Source organism: Mus caroli, chromosome 13 (assembly GCF_900094665.2).
Source record: "Mus caroli chromosome 13, CAROLI_EIJ_v1.1, whole genome shotgun sequence".
Lineage (NCBI taxonomy): Eukaryota > Metazoa > Chordata > Mammalia > Rodentia > Muridae > Mus > Mus caroli.
The window spans coordinates 67,874,400-67,889,698 of record NC_034582.1 but is presented as its reverse complement, the minus strand read 5'-3'; the positions used below and the strand labels follow the sequence as shown (position 1 = coordinate 67,889,698).

The window sequence follows — 15,299 nt, the reverse complement described above, 5'->3', positions numbered from 1 at the left end:
GAGAGGGAGAGGGAGAGGGAGAGGGAGAGGGAGAGGAATGTACTATGGTTAGAAGGCAAATCTGAAGGAATTTGAAGCTGAGAGTCACCGCTCTGGGAAGCCGGGAATCTAATCAGAGTTCAACGGCAAACTAAAATACAAGCAACATTTTAGACACCTGGTCTCACGGGTCTATCAAGCGGAATCTGAACCTGGGCAGAATTCGGACCAGGAGGCAAAGCTGACATTCTTTTTTCCCTCCTACCCCAACCTGTAGGGTATCCAGGGCACTCGTGCCAGGGGCGGAAGTACACTTGGCAAACCCAAAGTACGGGCGGGGCGGGGCGGGGCTTGGGGTGGTGGGAGGGTATTTGTCCCCTTACCAGGGAGTAGAAAGCAGATGCCTCAGAGCCATAGGTCACGTAGTTGCCATAGCCCTGCGAGCTGCCATAGGGGCTCCCATAGACACCGAGCGCGGCGGCAGAATTGAGTTCGTGGCGTGCAGTGGCCAGCAGCCGGCTCTCGTAGACAGGGCAGTAGACGGGCGCCTGTGCGGAGGCTGCAGGCCCAGAATCAGCCAGTGTGCGGCCGCCCGACTCGCAGCACGTACTCAGGGAGTTGGTGGTCATCAGGAACTGCGGTGGGAGGAATCGTAAAGAAGAGTGGGCACAGGGACAGAGACTAGGGCGCTGGACCCTCAAGGACCTCACGTGTCTTTAGGGGCCTCCTGCTATCTATGTCAGAAATGAATTCCCCCCTCCCCCCACCCCATCAGCCGCTTTCTTTGGCCATGCTTAGGCCTCACGTTCTTTGGCCACGTGTGGGGGTCCAGCCAGCTTTTCAAATCCTCCACGGGAATTCCAAGGTCCTGTGTGCCTTCTCAACAAGCATGTCTGGCCCAAATGCTTGCTAGGGTCCCCCAGGGTACAGTTTGAAGGGTTAAACAAGAGGGAATTCAGATCCACTAACAGGATTTTACTAGCTCCCCTAATCCTCCTTCCCCACAAGCCATGTTTGTTCAGTATAAGGGCCAGCCAGTCAAGGACATGCTTATGTGGGAAATGACATCTAGTGGTGACTCTCCCCTCTCCCAGCCCCATTGTCAGACCTTTGTAGGAGTCCCTTTACCTGAGGAGCAGAGGAATAGGGATATCCAAACTGCGGGTAGGACATGGCGGGTGGGGCCTAAGAAGGTCTGAGGGGCTGTTGGGGTCCTGTGCACAGCGTGGGCACTGCTCCGGAGTTGTAGGATCCTAGGCTCTGGGAGGACAAAGCGAGAGGTAGTTAGTTCACCCATAAGCTGCTCAAACTTTCCTAACCAGGTAAGTAAGTGAGTGGCCTTTCTCTTAGCCATTCTTAGTTTCCAAGTCTGAACACTTCACAGGGCTCTGGGACCGACTGGCCTCGCTGCGATGATAGAAATACATATTTTGCAAAACAGAACAACAACAACAACAAAACAAAAAACTGAGTCTGTCAAGTCAGATGTGTGCGGCTTTAAGCAACAGAAGCGTTGACCCACGCTGTGGCTTGGCCTGGCCTCAGACAGGTCACAGGGATGCTGGCCGGGCGGGGTACGGACTATCCATGTCTGCGATAGCCGGGCTGAGGGCCATCGAGCTTTAACAAATGAACTCCATCCAAGGAGTCAATATCGCCCCGACGAACGGTGTTTCTCCTTAGTCACGGAGGACGGAAGGCACTTTTAATTAGAAATTAATTAACGAGCAGCTGCTCCTTCACACCCCACTGTAATCATTAGTCTCAATTACAAATGAGACCTATGAAGGGACACACGAGTGAGTCTTCAGTGAAGATGTAATCAACAGTTAAATTAGCCGGGCGCTGGCTGCAGCCGCCCGCTGCCCTCGCTGCATTGCGCCCAGGGTGGAAGGACATGGGCCCTGCAAACCCCGCGGGCCCCTCGCGCTGAGATTGGGACAGCGTGCCTCTGCACACTTCTTCGCCACCTAGGTTTAGAAGAATCTCGGCAATGCCTCTCAGCAGGTTCCTACTCTGCAGAGTTTTAGAACCAACTGCCACCACAGGAGAGCCCGCATTCAGATGGCGACATAATTTCAGATGTGTGTGCATGTCTCCCAGGCCCTCCCTGGAGTCCTGCACTTTCAGGATCGGTGAAGCCAGGTACTGCGGGGCTTCCCGGGTCTATCACCGGTTGAGTGTGCCATTCTGGGCAGCTCACTGTCCCTGGAAACTGCCCCTCCCCCTTCACTCCAGGTCATGCCACTGCTCAGTCTGGCTTCGCTTCATTTCCTCTCCCCTCCCTCTTCTGGTCGCCCTCTGTGGCCTTCCGCATCCCAAGGCTAAGGCAGAGACTGCCAGACGCCGCTGCTCGCTGGGAAGAGCACATTTCCAAACTAGGCCGGGGGGCTCTTCCCGTAGGCTCCTTGATCCTAGGGAGCAGCAGGGTTAGGTGCAGGGAAAGGGGCGTTGGGCGCCTAGTTCTGGCACCCTTTGGTCTGCTTCACATAGCTTCTAGCCCGGAGTGTAAGGTGCTCTGCGAGAGAGGCCCAGTAGCCTCTCAAGACTTCTTGCGCTAATCTGGGCCCTGAGATATTGCCCGGAGGTCAAAGCGGAGACGAGAGGTCTGTGCGCGGAGCTTGGTGTACCAGGACACCCCGAATTCTCAGGCCTTTCATGCCGCGATCTTCCCAGGGCCTGGCTCGCCCCTACTTCTTTTGGCCTGCCAGGCCAGCCTTTCGCGCTCCGCCAGCAGCAGAGCCGCTCATCGCGGAGCTGTGCAGACTTGCTCCTAAAGATTCCTGGGTTCAGACCTGCGAATCGCCCCAGGGCCACCCTCTAATTAATGATGACGTTCGCGCCCTCTCCCCAGCTGCAAGGCTGCCTCCCAGAAACGAAATCTGCCGGCCCTGACAGCTTGGTTGAAGGTGATGGATGACTATCTGGAGACCGCAGTACACATCATATAATATCTGCTGCGTAATTGCTTTAATTTACAGATGAAAATACGAGTTCTCCGATCGCGCTGGACCGCAGCCGGCCACGTCCGAACTGCTTGCAAAGGAGGAAACCATCGCAAATAATGAATAGCTGCCCCATGCAAATTATTCAGGCAGTTTAGCGTTGGTAGCCGGGAGAGATATATATAAAGAACACGAGTCGAATGACATTAATAATTGTTTTTGAATTCTGTATTGATTTCATGGCAAGCTGTGTTTATTTCTTTCTCACCTGAATTGCTAATACCTCCTTCCTGTAAATAATAAGAAACTAGCCACCGGGGCTTCTCCAGTAGAAATGAATCTCAGCCTCTCCCTCTTCCTGCTTCTTCCCCTCCCCCAACTCGCTTCTAGCTTCTTTCAGTTTTCAGGCTTTACTGAGGCTTTGGCTGAACACCCGACGACGACTACTTTCATTATTTATTGTTTACAAACAACTTGCTTTCTTTTGATAATGAAGCGCAGGCAGAGGAGGGGCTCTGTAAACCGAGGTAGAGGAGCATAGGAAGCAGGAACCCAGCAGTAGACTGGTGTACCTCAGTGAGGGGCCTTTTTGTCACTTCGTTCCTGAGGCCCAGGCTTTGGGGACTCTGTGGTAAGCACAGACTGGTTGGGAAGGAGAAGGAAGACCAGGCCTGTGTGTGTGGCACTCACTGGCAGCAAGCAGTGAACCCGGAATGAGCATTCTCAGTTTTCTTCCCCTGGACTCCTGAGGTTGGGTTTGGAATGTTAATCCTGAGGATTTCCACTTTTCTCCTTAGTGGACTCCTGTATGGTAGCTGGAGTCCCTCTCTGGGGAAGGAGTCTCAGGGTCATCAGTGCAGCAGCATTCTGGTCTGCCTTTCAGTCAGAGCTTCCAGGCTCCAGATGTTGTTGTTTTCCCTAGTTACCTTGTCCCTGGGCCTGGGCCTAGGAGCCAGGAGCACTGGACTCCACTGTATCCCTGAAGATGCAGACTCACATTCCACACCCCATCTACCCCATGCAGGGGCTAGTCAGGACTCCACTGAACTGTTCTGTCTTCACTCAGTCCCTACTGGCCAGTTCTGCTACTGGCCAGCACCCACCTCTACATCTTGCTGACAAACTGCTACCTGGCTGAAGCTCTCTTACTAAATGAGATATTCTTCAGGCCATCCTTGCTACAGATATAAGGGTGCCTTCTTCAAGGACCAAGCCTTGAGCAGAGGCACAGTGCTCTCTAAGAACAGACAGGAGTCCCAGAATCTCAGGGACCCTCAGGTAAAACAATCTTGCATAGATGCTCCATGCTGTGACTAGAAAATCACAGGGCCCCTAAATGTAAACCACCATTTAGCAGCAGTACCCCAGACCACTTGGCTTCCTGCAGTGTGGGCAGCTGATCACCTTTGGAGAGGGCTTCAAGAGATCAGAGACTGAAGGCCTGATCAGATCCCAAAGGGGTGGAGCAGGGAGCAGTTAGCCCCAAGAATTAGGAGTCTAGGGTTGATTGCCACAGAACTGGTGAGAGCTTGTAGGAAGGCAGATCTGGCCTTGATATTCCTGCCACCACCTAAGTCCCGGCTCTCCAGAGTGATTCTCGGAGCACTTTCTAGCTACACCAAGAGCTCCGTGGGAGCTTATTCCATCCCAGAGAGAAGTTGACTACAACACAAGGCCAAAACAGAAGCCAGGCACCAAGAAAGAGCCTTTTTGTCTGAGGCTAGGCCGGAGCTTGGGATGCCTGGGTCCACTTTGGGTACTCAACTGGTGTAGGCTCAGAGAGATGCCCTAGGTGCCAGAGATGCTGCGTGGTGCCGGCACCCTCCCCTTGCCTCAGATCATTCTTTAGCAGTCAACCACTGCTCCCTTTCCTCAGCCAGTGGGGTGAGCTGCTGGGACACGCGTTGAAATTCCCGTTTGCTTCCCCTAATGCCCTCCTTTCTGGCCCTCTCTTCCTCAGCTCTCCTACTGCACCCCCACGGAACGTTCGTTCGGCGCCGCCAAAGGAAGGAAAGAGCGCACTCAGGGGGTCCAACAGCACAAGCTGTTCTATCCCTAGCAAGCCAACACGGTCCGCGGGGACCCTAGCATCCCGTACCCGGATGCCGGGTCCTTCCCATCCGCTTACCAAAAACTTGCATCAAATGCAGCGACCTCCAAAGCCTCTATCCGCTAGAAGCAAACTTTGTCCCCTCCGGCGCAAGAGCGATCCTCGCAAAGTTTGAGCGGCAGAAACAATTTCTTACCTGCGCCAGGAAAGAGCCGGCCCGCGCCGCTTAGGCGCCAGGGCCTCCGGGAGCAGCGCGCAACCCGGGACGCACCGGGGAGTCGTCGCCGCCGCTGCCGCCGCCGCCTCCGCCGCCCGCGCCCCTCGGCGGCCGCGCGGAGCCTCTGCCTCCTCCGCCTCCTCGAAAGGGGGGGAGGGGTCTCGGAACCCCGGGAGGGGGCGGGCGTGGGGACCTTGCCTACCTGCAGTGGCGCCGGGCCACTCCTGGCTGCCCGCTAGGACTCTGCGCGGCCGCTGGGCGCGCGCGCTCCGGCGGGGAGCAAGCGACAACTAATGGAGACATTTCCAGGCGGAGCACCTGGAGAGCGGAGCGCGCCGGCGTCCCCAGGCGCCGCGGTCGTCAGCCGAGCCCGCACCGGCGTGACGTGGGCGAGCGAGCGAGTTGCTCCCACCCGGCCGCCCATTAACGCTTTCCCCCCGCGGGCGCCCAACGCTTGCCAACTTTCCCCTCCGCCCTGGCCGCGCACCGGGTGCGCGGGTGTAGGGGCTGGCATGAGGGGTTCCTGAGGGTGAGGATTCAGGCTTGGCCTCCTCAGGATGGTTGGGCGAGAATGCCTGGGCCCTAAGAGGACAGCCCAACCCTACCAGGACAGCAGAGGACATTGGTCCCTGGTTTGATCAAATGCTTGGCCTGCCCTGTGGATCCAGAGGCCTTGGGCACGTGGACCGGTCTCTAAATGGTTTCCTTTCCTTACCCCTGCTGTCTGCCTGGGAGATGTGCCTCCTCGACTCTTAGGACAGAGATTCCTCTTCGCAGACCCTACCTACTCTGCCCTCACAATGCTATCCTTGGGAGTAAAATGGGCTTTCAAGCACCCCCCACCACACACACACACCACTTTTCCCGACTTTCCACACACACCACCCACTGTAATGCAACGGTTCTGGTTCCCTTCTTGTGGTCACAATAGTCCCAACCAACCTGGCTCTTGGCTGTTTGGGCAGCAAGTCTTCCTCACAGACTTGAGCAAGAGGAATCCTTAGTCGAATTTGACAGAAACTGCTGAGGATCCCAGTAGATCTGTGACCTTTCTGGGCGGGAGCTTACTCCGGACTATCAGGATCCAGCTAGGCCTCTGACCTGGAACAAAAAAGAGGACAGATGTTCACTGGTTTCTTTAGCCTGAGGCTGGAGCCCAAGACAGGAGTGGTAGGTCCAGGCCCAGAACCCCTCACCTCCTGTTCAGTATCAGAGCCTTTGCCTTTAGCTCCCTTGAAGACTCCTTTTGTGGACTTGCTGCCCTACAAAGGTCTCAGTATAGGAGAGAGGCCCGGTGTGAGCACCACCTGCCCAGTTAGAGCAGGAAGGGGCTGTGGCCTGTAGAGCCCCAGGGCTTCTGCAGGACACCCCTTCCTCCTGCATAGTTTTCACTTCAAAGACCCAACTTACTTCTCTTCACCCACAGCAGTTCAATGACCGTTGAGATTTGTTGGGTTAGATAACCTTGGAGAAAGTTATCTCTGATTTTTCCCCCTTTGCTCCCTTCCCGCCGCCCCCCCCCCTTCGGAGCTCTTTGCAGCTGCTGGAGGGGTAATTCCAAATTGCTTGCTTCCCCAGCAGCCTGTAGCTGATCTGTGGCTGCAGACCTCACCCATCCAGCAGTGCCCAGCCAGGCTGAGCTGGAGTTCCAGGGGCTGCTGTAGGTCGGATACTACTTTAATCTCTGCCTGCTTTGGAAACCTGCTAGGCCACCTGTATAGCCCCCAATAAGCTAGGAGAGGGGACCTGGATTCTGGGTCTTGTCCCTTCTGTTTCAAGCCTGGGAGGCAAATGGGGGAGGGGGTTTTATTTATTTAAGGAAGGATGGAGGCATCCATTTGGAAGGTGGGAAGACTTGTCTAATTCCAACTAGAAGGAAGTAGAGAACAGGGGCATGCCTGCTCCCAGGGAAGGAGCAGGCATTTCTGGTTTCCCCCTTGTTTTGGGGCTCTTTTTAGGGTTTGTAGGAACCTCCTTGCACTTCGCTGCATAGGCAGAGACCGGCCCATGGGTACCTCTCCTGTGAGTCTTAGCTTTCATTTAAAGTTAAAACAAGCAAGGTGCATGTGTTCATGAGTGTTACAACCTTAGCTGACTTGACTCATTTCATGTTCACCGAGGCTTCCCAAAGTACCAGCCACAGTTTAGAAACACCATTTGCACAAATCATGGCCTGTGTTATCTTCATGACCCAGACCACATGGGTTGCACCCATCCCCCAACCCCGCCCCAGCATAGGAGTTTAATTGGAGCTCTAGAGCCTTCCATGGGAGGAAGAGCAGGTGCCATCCCCTAATTTAGAGTTCATTTGGCTGAATGCTGCTGGGCTTGACCTTGCTTTGACTACTGGGTGAAGCAGCTACAGATATCAGCCACCACCTACTGTGCAAGGCAGCTTCCCTGAGCCCTCTTGATATGTTCTGCTCCCCCCCTCCCCGGACTGGCACCCTGTAGAAATGATGGAAATACCCCAGGTTTTGGCCAGGGGGCCTGCAGGGAAAGTCCCTTTTCTGGCTTCAGAGTGGGTGGTCAATCTGGAAAGTGGGTCTGCAGCTTGAGGTGTATCTTCAGGGAACAGTGCTAGGGACCAGCAGGTGGGCGGCTCTGGCAGCTGACTAAGCTGATGCTGCCCACACGGCTGTGCCCCTCAGATCCTTTTTCAATCTCTCTTTTGTCTTTCCTCCTGGTGCAGCTGCCAGAGTGTGATCTGGAATGAAAGTCTCTGTGCCCCTGGGGCTTGGCCACGTGGCTGCCTCCTCCTCACCTGGACTTTGCTAGAACACGCACAGGCATCTGGGGCTGAGCCTCCAGCTGGAGCTTACAGAGGCCTGGCCCCGAAGCTGCCCAGTGTCCATCATTCTTATGGTGTCCACAGGCTTGTTCTCCTGCCCAACCCTCTTTGGGGACCCGGAAGAAAAACATTTTGATTGGGCCAAGGGTCATCCTTGGCAGGAAGGGTCACTGAGTACTTTGGAGGCTGTCCTGACCCAGCAGAACAGGGTAGCATCTGAGGAGACATGGCGACAGTGACCAGGGACAGGATTGGTAGAACGCCAGTCAGTGCTGAGAATGACTGCATCTGGGACTGAGGAGAAACAGCTCCTAACTTAGTCTCCTCTGTTCCTTCTGTGTTATCCTTGCAGCATCAGATCAAAGCCTAGAGAGGAAAATCTAGGGTTTCCTCTTCTCCCTTCCAGACCATCAGGCTGGCTCTCAGAACCCAAAATGCATCCGTACATTTTCCAATGCGAATTTAACAATGAAAGTCTGTTAGCTCAAACACTATCCATCCTTCCATAGGTTTGAGCTTGGGCTTAGTTACCAAACAGAGCCCCAGATTACAAAGACCCAGGTTGGAAAAGTCAGCCACATGAAGCTGAGTTTGAATCTTTCAGGAAGATGCCAGCATGGAAAGGCCTGTGTGAATACCACATACACGCTTGCTCTAGCATAAAACCGAAGAGCTTCAGTAGTCAGAGAAGAAATGTACAAAGGTAGTCTGTGAGTGGACAGGTATTTGTGGAAGGGGCCTCAGAAAAATTAAACAGCAGACAGATGAGGGACCTTAAGACAGGGACCTCATAGGTTTCCAGTCTGGAAGTTTCTGGAGAAAAAATATGTACCTATGGCGATTTGAATAAGAATGTCCCCCAGAGGCTCATAGATTTGACTGCTTGGTCACCAAAGAGTGATACTATTTCAAAGGATTAGGGGGTTTGGCCTTGTTGGGGTAGGTGTGGCCTTGTTTGAGGAAATGTGTTACAGGGGGTAGGCTTTGAAGTTACAGAAGCCGAAGCAAGGGGTTTAGTGACTCTCTCTCTCTCTCTCTCTCTGTCTGTCTGTCTCTCTCCTGCCAAGATCCAAATGTAGAGAACTCTCAGCTCCTTCTCCGGCCCCATGTGTGTCTGCATGCTGCCGTGCTCCCTGCTCTGATGACAATGGACTAAACCTTCGAAACTCCAAGCAAGCTCTAGTTAAATGCTTTCTTTGAGTTCTGTGAGTTAGCACGGTCGTGACATCTCTTACAGCAGCAGAACACTTAAGACAGCACTGAATGGTGACAATAATAAACGGCACAGTTGCTGTCCAAGGGCTGCTACATCCACACAAGCATGCAACTGCAGGCAGAAAACAATTTGGTGAGTGGATGATGTCACCCTGAGTGGATGATGTCACCCAGTGATGTCTTCACAGGTCAGTGTGGAAATGAGAAGAGTGGATGGACACGGGAGGTTGTTCTCCTCCCGAGACCTGATCATTCAGCAGACTTTCTACTTCAGGTTGGCATTTGGACCTGGTCTCTAGTGTTCCTCACCAAGGCTTCCTACCAGGTGAGGTCAAGTCAGCAATAACCAGGAAAAGCCCATGAAGTCAGGGAACATTTACAAATTGGCCTGTGTTTGTGGTGGGCTGTCTAGTTCTCATTGGTATGTCCCCTTTAAGAGGTCATTTAGGGAAGTGACCAGTGACCCAAAGGCAGCCCTGAAAAGCTAAGTGCTTTTTCTGGCCAGTGGAGGGAACAGGGCAAATCCCCAGTTAAACTCAAGAGTAGCTGGAGGCAGTGACCATCGTAATGGCCACTGCTAATGACTGTGGCAGCAGATCACACAGGACTGTCCCCAAGGAACACACACACACACACACACACACACACACACACACACACACACACAGATGTTTCATAGTATTTTTTTTTTTGAAATTCAATTAATTGAAGGCCCCAGATAAAAGGAACGGATTCATAATGGCTATAAAATAACCTGAGGGGGGAGACAGAGCTGTGGAACACAACTTCAAAGCATGACAGAAATACTTCCTGTCTTACTTTAAAAGTAGCCAGATCAATGAATGAATCAGTTAAAATTACTTGTGCATTTAACAACCTTTTCATTTTCTGTTTGGAAAGGGTGAGGATTCTGCGCCTATTGTCCACGATTCAGTCTTCCTGAGAGGAAACTGTGGCTCGGGCTTTGGACTCCAGGTTCTCTGGCAGGAGGCTGCCTGTGTGTCTTTATTGAAACATGGGCTGGACGCAGACAGCAGAACCTCTGTGTTTCAAAGTTTCAGAGTCCAGAGGCATGAGCTCAGGGGGTTGGCACCAGGGTTCTTGGAGGAGCATCTGGCTCAGGTCTCCTCTCCTTCAGTTGCTGGCAGACTTTAGAGTTCCCTCTACACTTGCTGGCCTTTCTGCCTTTGCTTTCTGTGGAGCACGCACACCGTTTTTGTTTTAAAGGACTGTAGTCAGGTTGGTCGTGGCCCATTCTGCAGTAGCACGACATCATCATGATTGTGTTTGCCACCATCTTGCTTCCAAATAAGGTCACATTCTGATATGATGGACATTAGGAACATAAACCAACTCACAATGAGGGGGTACCTGAAAGTGCCATCCCTTAAGCACTTACTACTTCAGACTGAACATCCCAGTCTCTTGTTATGTCAGTATCACTTTTAGGTGGGTGTACTTCCTCCTCTGCGACTCTAGTGTCCTCTAGGGCAGATCTCATTGCATTCTTGGTCTCTAACTTTATGAAGTTGCCCCTGAACCTTCCGATAGTGCCCTAGGAAGCAAGACTCAGTACTCTCTTACTTGCTCATTGCCTGACATTCACTCCTGTTCTCTCTCTGCTAGGCTGGAATGGATGCTCATCAATATCCCATGCTTATTGTTTTCTGATTTTCTGGGGTCCCTGATGTACAGCTTCCTGCACAGAGGATGTTGTAGACATTTGATGATGTCATACTCAATGAAGCCTTCCAGGAACGGAGAGCAAAGGGAACATTGAGCAGTGGCTTAGACAAGGAGACACACAGCCATTCTGGATGGGACCCGAGATTGAATCCACCCACTGGATGTCTGCCACCTTCTGACATGAAAGACACTTCAGATGTGAACACAGGAAGAGGAGGCAGATTCTGTGGTCTGCGAGCACCCGTGGAGAGGGCAGCAATACCTCCGGTGTAGTGTGTGAGTGTGTAAATGTGGCTAGGAAAATGAAGACCAAGCAGGATTCCCAGTCTTCTGTGGCTTGGCTGGACACCGTAGCTCACAGAGAGTGATGGTGAGAACCAAGAGGCAGAGATCCTGGGGTCACCATGAAGCCCTTGTGCTACTGAGGACAAAGAGGCAGCAAAGGAGGCCAGGTCCATGAGTGGGGATGATTCTGGCACTTCCCCCCTGCTGGGCAACACTGGGATTTCCCTAAAAGGGTTTTCTTGACCAGACCTGCCCCATGGTCCTGCTGGGGAGCTGTGGCACACTAGCAGCAGGTAGTGTGAAGTCCTTGCAAAACTCAACCCATTTTGTTCCTCACTGCCTCAGAATGCCCTTGGCTCGAGGAATCCAAGCAGGTAATGCCTGACCCTTCCACACATACCTTTAAGAGCTCCTGGGAAATCCATCCCTGTCCTTTCCCCTATTGATGCAAGCAGTGCTCCTAACAGCCGAAACCCTGCAGTCTGGCTCCCTGATGTGGAGCCATGGAGCAGAGCCTCTGCCCCTCTCCTTGGGCTAGAAGTCCCATGTGATCCAGGGGCTTCTAGTTACAGTAGCACAGGCCTGCCTGCTCCACCCCACTGATACAAGTCAGATAAATAAGATCACAATATGGTTATATATCATTATGGGATTATACTGTAATAGAATTGTGAATCGTATAATTATATATTACAGTAAATTGTGGATTATGTGCCTGTTATAAAAGATTATAATTTTACCACAGAGAAAGCAACTGGACAGAAGTGTTATATATATTCTTTTGTGGTTCTGTGGCTCTTGAGGCAAGTGTGTTTTCCACTGGGCTACCAGTCCAACCAAATACATTATCTTAAAGGGGAAATGTAATGGAAAGGCAGCATATATAATGTCAAGGGTGTAGTTCAATGCTAGAGTACTCATTCAGCATGTGCAAGGTTTTAATCTTGATCTTCCTCAGTGTAAAACTGCAGCAGCAGCACCAGCCCCCCCCCCCCCAACCACCACCACCACAGGTGTAAGGACGCACACACAGCAACACTAACTAAAGGCTTAAAAACCAAATTCACTGTCTTTTATTTTCACAAGAACCTTGAACAAGAGTACATTATTTTCAAGTTTTTTTTTTAAAAATCTCTTTTTATCTCCTTCCCCATAGGAAGGAGGTTATTCTATGATCACAGTTGTGAGCAAATTGTGTGGACTAAGGGATCCCTCAGCATGTCTAGAAAAATACTAGTAAAACTCAGGATGCTGGCTCAATGTGCAAAAGACCAGAGACATTCTCATATTGCCCTAAAAATCCCGAGCCTTCTTTTGTAGGTTTTTTTTTTTTTTTGTAGTTTAAGGCAAGTAAAAACATTTCATATTTGATAACTTTAATACCAAAGGTTAACCCTAATTGTTTAACAGAAATGTTTTATTTTGATGTGACTAAATCATCACCTCCTGTTAGATGTCTGCTCTCTCTATTTTTTAATTTTTTATAATTTTTATAATTTTAGTTTGCACACAGACCTGTGATCTCCATGCAGGTTACGTTTTGGGGACATGGTGTAAGGCAGGACTCAGTCTTTTTTTTTTTTTTTTAATGACTGTTTTTCTGATCATCACTAAAGGCATTGTTTTTATTACATACACCTGACATTCCTGTTTATATTCTTCAAATATAAATCTTTCCCAGTGAAATTTGCTATAGTATATATAAAGTGATTGGTCTAACTGTAGGAACATGTAAACCCTGTCACCTCCTGTTGTCCACATGGTATATTGATTTAATAACAGATGTGCTTACTGTATGGAGTGTAGAGGAGATTAATGGTCCCAGAAGAAAGTGATGGCATTAGAGAGACCCATGAGGCTCTCCAGTAGTCCAGCCACAGTGCTCATTGCTGTGTGCCCCCACTTTATTCTTTATAAGGAGAAAGCTTACAAAAGCCCAGCCCAGCCTCCCTTGTAGTGATGAAGCTCCAAGTTCTCTTATAGTTTTAAGCTCCCTGCTGAGAGGTGGGAGGAAGTGATGGCTGCAGTTTTTACATGGATATGACTTCGAAGAAAGTAGCTCACTCACTCATGGCCCCCATTCTCATGGCCCCTTGGCTGATGTCTTAATTTTAAATCTATGGACTTACTTTGTGTATATGTCTGTGAGTGGCACAGGTTGCACATGCCATCGCACACATACAGAGATCAGAAAATAGCTCTCAAGAATCAGTTAGTTCTTCTCTTCAACTTTGTGGGATTTGGTAGTCACACTCAGGTCTTTGGTTCTGCCCACAAGCGCCTCTACTCACTGAACATTCTGCTGTCCCTTTAGTGTACCAATTGCATTTCTTCTAATGTGATGGATTTCTAACAGAAACTACCTAAGGGAGGTGAAGTTTACTGTGGCTCTGGGTATATGATTCATTGCGATAGGGGAAGGGAGACAGCCAAAATGACTGTCTATGGCAGTCGGAATAGGGAGTTAGGTCTGTTAGATCTCAGCACTGAATTGGAAGCGGCTATAACTATCAAGACCTGCCCCTAGTGGCCTTTTCCTATCAGCCATACCTTACCTCCCAAAAACAGCGCCATCAGCTGGGGATGACTGCAAATACATGGGAGCATGAGGTGGCATTTCATACCCAGATCATAAGGGTTGAAGTCCATCTGCTGAGTCTTGCTGCTGCAGGCTTACCTGCAGCTCTGGATGAGCCCTAAACTCCGTGCCCACTCTCATAGATGAGAAGTGACATGCTTCTCTCTGCAGCACATGTGACCCTGCAGTATGGAAGATGAGAGGCTTTGAATAATGGCTGAGGCTGACCTGGGTACTGAGAAAGGAAATAAAAGAAGCTGCATTTACAGCCGATGTCCTGAGAACAGCAGGCAGAATGGGGGCCAGTTTTCACAGGAAGCCCAGAAATAAAAGGCTGTGTTCAATTTGATGATGGCTCTAAGCTCACCTGTAAGTCATGGCAGCTTGGTTCAATATTGTGAGTCCTGGACGGCTTGGATTATTGTCACATAGTGGAGCAAGATCTCTTTATTGGCTGCCGATCCCTGAAGCCCGTGCCCAACAGGAAATCAATGCACATCTTCCTGGCCTCACTGCCTCCGGGAGCCTCATTTTCTGGTCGTGTGTGTGTGTGTGTGTGTGTGTGTGTGTGTGTTTGTGTGTTTTTGGTCAGCTTCACAGTCTGACTCCAGATTACGGCTTTGGTTGAACTTTTACTTTCCCAGTCCCAAATTGCAGGTTCTCACAGCTCCTTGGTGTTAAATAGCACAGTGTGGCCATTGAGTACCAGGCTGTCCCAGGCTGCAGAGAGAAAGACTATCTGTCTAGTGCTCACTTTTGGTTCCGCTGCTTTGCTTGGATGATCTCTTTCATAGAGAGCCTCCTGTGGGCAAGAGGCTGACATTACAGGCAGTCTGGAGAGTCAGCCAACAAGCCAGGAAGTCCCTGTGGGTTCTCCCGAGGGGCTGGGCTACACACCCAGCGAAGGTGAAGATGGAGCAGAGTCTTACAGACTGATGAGGTATGGCACCTGCCCTGTACCATCAGGCTTCAGGGATAGTCCCTGATACACAGAAGGTTCTGTCCTTGGAAGACCCAGCAAGGCCAAGCTGCCTAGAGTAGACATAAGAGGGTAAAGAGGGCTCTCGTACTAAGTGTCACTTAGCCTGTGTCTGGAAAGTGGAGCACAGGGCTCAACTGATTGGGATGTCTCCTTCCATAATCTTTTGTGCTACCTAAAGTGGTTAGGGGGAAGTGGTTCCAGACTCCAGTGTTCTTCCCTTAACTTCACCATGGTCTTTACTTTTGACCCATCTGTTCCCATATAGAGACTTCAGCAGTCCCTTCGTATATGACCAGAAGCCTTGCCACACCGTGTTACTGGGTTCTTCTGACATAACCCTTGGGGTCTTGATAGCATCTACTTTTGAGAAAAAGGTTCTATGTACTTATCTTGGACATCTTTCTAATCAATGGCAAAAGACACCGTGTGAACAGATTAGAGATCCCTTCATGGCAGTGACTGAGAAAACATATTTTCTTTCTTTCTTTCTTTCTTTCTTTCTTTCTTTCTTTCTTTCTTTCTTTCTTTCTTTCTTTCTTTCTTTCTTTCTTTCTTTCTTTCTTTCTTTCTT

General features: G+C 50.7%; 1 protein-coding gene across 3 annotated transcripts in view; it reads right to left on the bottom strand.

The window, feature by feature from the left end:
• Irx4 (iroquois homeobox 4) overlaps positions 1-5,726 on the bottom strand; it is a 9,461-nt gene extending 3,735 nt beyond the window's left edge. The window contains exons 1-3 of one of the 3 annotated variants that reach the window (XM_021180880.2): positions 5,171-5,726; positions 1,108-1,239; positions 363-614 (exon numbers count right to left, since the gene is read on the bottom strand). In XM_021180880.2, coding sequence (XP_021036539.1) covers positions 363-614; positions 1,108-1,152 — 297 coding nt within the window. In that variant the 5' untranslated portion in view covers positions 1,153-1,239; positions 5,171-5,726. Of the gene's footprint in view, positions 1-362; positions 615-1,107; positions 1,240-5,170 lie in introns of those variants that run through there. The other 2 variants (XM_029485014.1, XM_029485015.1) reach the window with 2 other exon arrangements.
• Positions 5,727-15,299: the final 9,573 nt, after the last annotated feature.